This window comes from Momordica charantia (genome assembly GCF_013281855.1).
Source record: "Momordica charantia cultivar OHB3-1 chromosome 3 unlocalized genomic scaffold, Mcharantia_2.0 BLBB01000003.1, whole genome shotgun sequence".
NCBI lineage: Eukaryota > Viridiplantae > Streptophyta > Magnoliopsida > Cucurbitales > Cucurbitaceae > Momordica > Momordica charantia.
Window position 1 is genome coordinate 5,001 of NW_028275161.1, and position 5,208 is coordinate 10,208.

The 5,208-nt window shown below is 35.9% G+C and overlaps 2 protein-coding genes across 3 annotated transcripts; one reads left to right on the top strand and one right to left on the bottom strand.

Annotated features, from left to right (window-relative positions):
* Positions 1-385: 385 nt before the first annotated feature.
* LOC111024915 (large ribosomal subunit protein uL6m) lies at positions 386-2,227 on the top strand. Of its 2 annotated transcripts, none has more exons than XM_022302729.2 (2): positions 386-781; positions 1,484-2,227. In XM_022302729.2, the coding sequence occupies exon 2, from the start codon at positions 1,506-1,508 to the stop codon at positions 1,812-1,814; it is 309 nt and encodes a 102-aa protein (XP_022158421.1). In that variant the 5' UTR covers positions 386-781; positions 1,484-1,505; the 3' UTR covers positions 1,815-2,227. The 2 variants fall into 2 exon arrangements, with proteins under 2 accessions (XP_022158421.1, XP_022158420.1); XM_022302728.2 differs by having other exon boundaries at positions 387-661.
* A 504-nt stretch (positions 2,228-2,731) lies between these two features.
* On the bottom strand, positions 2,732-5,208 carry LOC111024914 (ADP-ribosylation factor-like protein 2). The gene is made up of 5 exons (XM_022302727.2): positions 4,864-5,208; positions 4,671-4,781; positions 4,119-4,281; positions 3,429-3,509; positions 2,732-2,975 (listed from the first exon to the last, which is right to left on the bottom strand). The coding sequence occupies exons 1-5, from the start codon at positions 4,926-4,928 to the stop codon at positions 2,838-2,840; spliced, it is 558 nt and encodes a 185-aa protein (XP_022158419.1). The 5' UTR covers positions 4,929-5,208; the 3' UTR covers positions 2,732-2,837.

Here is a 5,208-nt window from a genome sequence, read left to right on the forward strand (position 1 = left end):
ATTTGTGGCTTTTATTTTCTTCCTCTCTTCCTCTCTCTTTCTCCCTCAACACTCGTCGTTGCCGCTAGTCATTCCTATCCTCACCCATCGCCCGTTGCCTGCCATAATCCTCGTCGGAATCATTCCAATCGCCCTCGCCAGAAAAGAGGAGGCTCCCCCTCTCTCCTTCATTCCAAAGAGATGGAGGATCCCTCTTCGACGCTCCTCCCTTCCTTCTGATTGTTGGCATAATGATATTTTTTTTCCAATCACCTTCGTTGCCTTATATTAGATATCCAATATATGAATTAAATTTATCCAACCCATCAGTTTAAACTTTTAAATTGAGTTGTGGTTTATTCATCTTTAACCCCTTATATAAATATTATCATCCCATCTCTCTAGTTCTCTAATCTCTTCTATGGTTTAATTCAACTTTCTCCCAAGACCACGAAATCTTCAAAATCCCACTTTCCAAGCTCAATGTAGAAAATTTTACACCCTCCCCTCTTCCACTTCCTCTCCTCTGCATCTTCCTCCTACCTAATCGGCCTTAGCTCCCCTCTTCCAGCCCCATTTCGCCGCCGGCCTTTGCAGCTCCCGTCGTCGCTCGCTGCAGTAGCTTCAGTCGCCGCTTGTCTTCGCCTGCCGCAGCCCACCATCGCCGTCGCAGTAGCTTCAGGTCAAAATTTCTCTGATCTAAATCAATTTGTAAATGGGTTGGGCTTATACCATCCATGGGTGTGGGGAGAGATTGGTGGGTTGGGTGGTTCCAGGTTGTATCGTCTCTGTCATCGGCAAGGTAATTCTATTCTCATCAATTAGTGAACAAGAAAATAGGGCTCGAGATGGGAATTAGGAGTGACTAAGGAGATGTTAGATTATGTTGGGTCTACTGCTTTTTTTATGTTTTTGGATTTTTGAGTCATCGTGTTATTAAAGATATAAAATGGTTTTAATTTATCTTAACCTAACAACCTCGTTTTCTAATTTTACTTGTGATTTGATATGGTTTTTGAGTAGAAGATCTGAAATTCAATTCCATTCGATGATGGCTATCATATATGGTTTTGAACCAGCACATTTCCTTGTAATTAATTACAGGAAATTATTTTGTAATTACAACATTTCCTTATTCATGAACCATTGGAAAGTGTTTGCTTAGTTTGTTAGGGTTGGGTTCCCTCTACCCAGACCTTAGGCTGTTTTTTTTTCTTCTTTTTTTGTGTCTATACAAAAGTTTCTTATCTAAAAAAACCAATGACCTTGTGGGAGTTCAAAAGATTACATAAATTTCATGCCCATGCTCCCGAATCTATGGCTTTGGTGATGTACTTCCAATTTTTATTTCCAATTACAGTTTTTCTTATGCATACATACAAGCGAATAGACGATAAATGCGGCTGCCTTTTAAATGTTACCATTTTATCTCTTGCATTTCCAACATATATACGATTTATCAATTATCAGTGGACTAAGTACTTCCCAAATTCCATCTTAATAGGTAAGAAGTTGATTTAACTATAATGGAGGCCAAATTTTTTCGCTTCTTGAAGATTGTGGGAGTTGGTTACAAAGCCAGAGCAGAGGCAGCAGGACGTCTCTTGTATCTTAAACTGGGATACAGCCATGAAGTTGAATTAACTGTTCCTCCAGCCGTTCGAGTCTTCTGCTTCAAAAACAGTGTAGTCTGCTGCACGGGGATTGACAAACAAAGGGTACATCAATTTGCTGCTGCAGTTCGTAGCTGTAAACCGCCAGAAGTATACAAAGGCAAGGGCATAATGTACATCAACGAGGTCGTTAAAAAGAAACAAGGAAAGAAGTCCAAGTAGTTTTTGCAAAATGCCTCAAATCGATCTCTATTCAGACACAAAGTGGCCTCAGTCAAGAATAATTGGGTTTGCTGTATGCATATTTAGAGTATTCCATAGATTAAGCCGTGGGACTGAAATTTTGGTAGCTTCATGCTAATTAAAGGTTGAGGGTTGACAATTTTGGTAGCTTCATGCTAATTAAAGGTTGAGGGTTGACTCATGCCTGTGTTTCGACTTGTAATGCAACAATCAGCTTGCCTGTTTCATTTTTAATCCCTCTTTGCTCTGGAAGAAGTTTTAATCGGTTGATTATTTGACAAGTTCCCTTCCTGTTTAGAAGTTAAGGGATTGACTGAAGGTTGCCCGATGTACTTTACAGGACATTTGCATTATTTATCATAATGATACTTCATTAAATAGGTTAAAGTACAGTTGCTATACTTTTATTTAGTCCCTAACTTTAGTATATAATAATTTAGTCGGTTCGTTCATGTGTATGATTGTTGTAAATTATTTCATTGTTGTTGGTAAGAAAATAAAATGTTTGATAAATATATTATCTCATATTATAGACTCATTTTATTTTTGTTAAAATTAAAACATGTAAAATATGATATATTATAAATTATACAATATTGTAAAATAATAATTATATAAAATTTATAACAAAAATATTAATAAATTAATTAATATTCTTTAAAATAAACTAAATATTTAATTGGTCGAGCAATGATATTCAATTAACAAATCTATTACCAAACACATATTTAAAAACATTAAATGCAACTCTACTTTTTATTTAAATAATTTGTTTTCAAATTCACCAAACGTAGTTTCAAACATGTAATCAAATATCCCAAAGAAACTTAAAAGAAATATATTTAAATTAATTCAAAACGTAGTTTCAAACATGTAATCAAATATCCCAAAGAAACTTAAAAGAAATATATTTAAATTAATTCAAAACATTCTTAAAAAACAATGAGTGTTTATAGACAGAATTTAAATGATCTTCCACGAGGAACAAGATATGGAAAGATATTAGTCTAGCACATAGATTCTAGAGGCAATGTCTTGGACCAACCAATCGAACCCCTCCATCAGCCCCTCACCAGTGTAAGCGCTACAACCATCAATCTTCCAGTGCCGAGTTCTGTCCATGGCTTTCAAGTCCAGTACCTGTATAGTTAACACAGCATTCATTTCACAACCCCACACCCCAGGGCAACGTAAAAACAACAAAATCCAGTAGGTGATAAAAGTATTTGAAGCTCTGATTGCAGAAATGACATGAATAGTGATCAGAATATAAATATGTGAAAGGAACCCTCGGTCGTTTCGCTCCCGAACGTGAGAGGTAATTGGTAATAAAGAAACTGAGAAAAAGAAAACACAAATTCTATATAAAAAACATGTAATTGTGAAAACTCCATAGTTGAATTAATGATCAGGTAATATCATGTAATTGTAAGTTCATGGCACTACTTCAATTTTGCCTTCCCAGTACTGCCTACACATGCAACTTTTTTATTTATGCACATAGTTTTTCTTAAAAAACTGCATCATAGAAAACTTGAAAAGATCCAATTAAAGAAAGAATTGGACTTGAAACTTAGAAAACGAACTTCTTACTTTAGTAATTTCGTCAGGAGAAAGGGCTCCTTTTATGTCCTGCTTATTAGCTAGAATAAGCAATGATGCTCCAGATAGCCTCTGTAATATGATCGACAAAATTAGTAATTTCACATTCTTTACTATCCATGTAAAATTATATAGAAGCTTTAATCATGCATTGCTTGCATTTCATTTGTTACTTATATACTTCAACTTCCTTTACATAAGAAATTGATTTCATTACACAATACATGAAAGTACAAGAAGAGACCATACAAAATCACTGGTTGAAAGCAACAAAACAAAATTCTGAAATAGTAAGAACGTAAAAGCTTGTGCTTCAAATACATGACTGAGTCATGCAACAAATTCATAATTCACAACTTGGGAGTTGAGAAAAGCTATTTACTTCAAGAGATTACCAAACGATCATAATTGGCGGGCGGTTCAATGGTCAATTATCACCCACACTTGTACTATCAAGAAAACACGAAAAATGCAAACAGATAGATGCTCCTACAATATAATTACTTTCAGTTAAACAAAAGACACAAACCCGTCAAGCTAAATCAGCAAAAGGGGGAAATACATACATAAACCAACATATTAGTCATAACTATACCAGGATAAGAGCAGAGAGAAAATCAGATTGTTAAAACATTCTTGATTTATTATTAATAACTTACAAAAGAAAAAAAAAATCCTAACCTCTTCTTTCAAAAGGTTATCGAGTTCCATTTTGCAATCGTCCAATCTTCTAAGATCAGAACTGTCCACTACCCATACTAATCCATCTGTCTGCTCAAAATAGTTCCTCCAATATGATCTTACAGTCTTCTGGCCCCCGACATCCCATATGTTAAATATGTACCTGCGAGAGCAAATAGTTAACTGCATTTCAAATTCCTTCATTCCAATGCTTCAAAAACTTTCAAATACTTGAACAAAGAACCAGAAAACGTCAAATCAGAAGTAAATGGTAAAGGGTTTAGAACTTATAAATGATTAAAAAAAATAGCTTATGTATTAGTGGGAAATGAGATTTCTTCCGTGTTATAACACCAAAAATTCTCATAAAAAAGACTTTCGAAATGACCCATATTGGATATTCAACAATTCCATTCATTTGCTGGAGTTAATTAGTTACCAATGAGTGAGCAGCGTGCATATGATATCCCAAGACTTAAAAAAAAAAATCCCCAAATCCAGAAATAACAGTGAATGAAAAGCATGGCAACAAGAACAAGCAGGGAAGCTCACTTCTGATAGGTGATAGTCTTAATATTGAAGCCGAGTGTAGGGCTGATAACGCTAGTATCCTCCCCGTTAATCTTTAAAACGATCGTAGTTTTCCCGGAGTTGTCGAGGCCACTGAGCAACAATCAACAGTGAATCCAAGTGAATGAGATGCCGATAAAGGGAGTGGGGAGAAAAGAGCGAGAGATTTACATACACCATAAGTATGCTCATTTCTTTCTCTTTCCTTTTGATTTTTCGAATGATACTGAGCAGCCCCATTAAGTAAGCCGCCTCCGCACCACAAATCTTCCGATGAATTCAGCAAGCACAAGTTCCTCGTCTATGTCAACGAAGTCAGGGATGAGAAATTGGCTGCCGATCGGAAATCTTCGCCCGGGCAAACGGATCCCTCAAATCTAAACACCATGACTCGTAAATAACTGGATATCTGGAGGAAAAATGTTATACATACATTTGGTAACAAAACCTTGAAGCAGCCGAGTGAGATCGAGAGGAGGACGGTCGAAGGGAAATAGACTAAATAACCCACCTCTCAAAT

Bases quoted from the DNA above. Each gene is read 5' to 3' on its own strand.
- LOC111024914 (XM_022302727.2), bottom strand. From the start codon at position 4,928: ATGGGGCTGCTCAGTATCATTCGAAAAATCAAAAGGAAAGAGAAAGAA. The intron at 4,782-4,863 runs GTATGTAAATCT...ATTGTTGCTCAG, and splicing joins GAAATGAGCATACTTATGGT to TGGCCTCGACAACTCCGGGA. The intron at 4,282-4,670 runs GTGAGCTTCCCT...TTGCTCTCGCAG, and splicing joins AAGACTATCACCTATCAGAA to GTACATATTTAACATATGGG.
- LOC111024915 (XM_022302729.2), top strand. From the start codon at position 1,506: ATGGAGGCCAAATTTTTTCGCTTCTTGAAGATTGTGGGAGTTGGTTAC.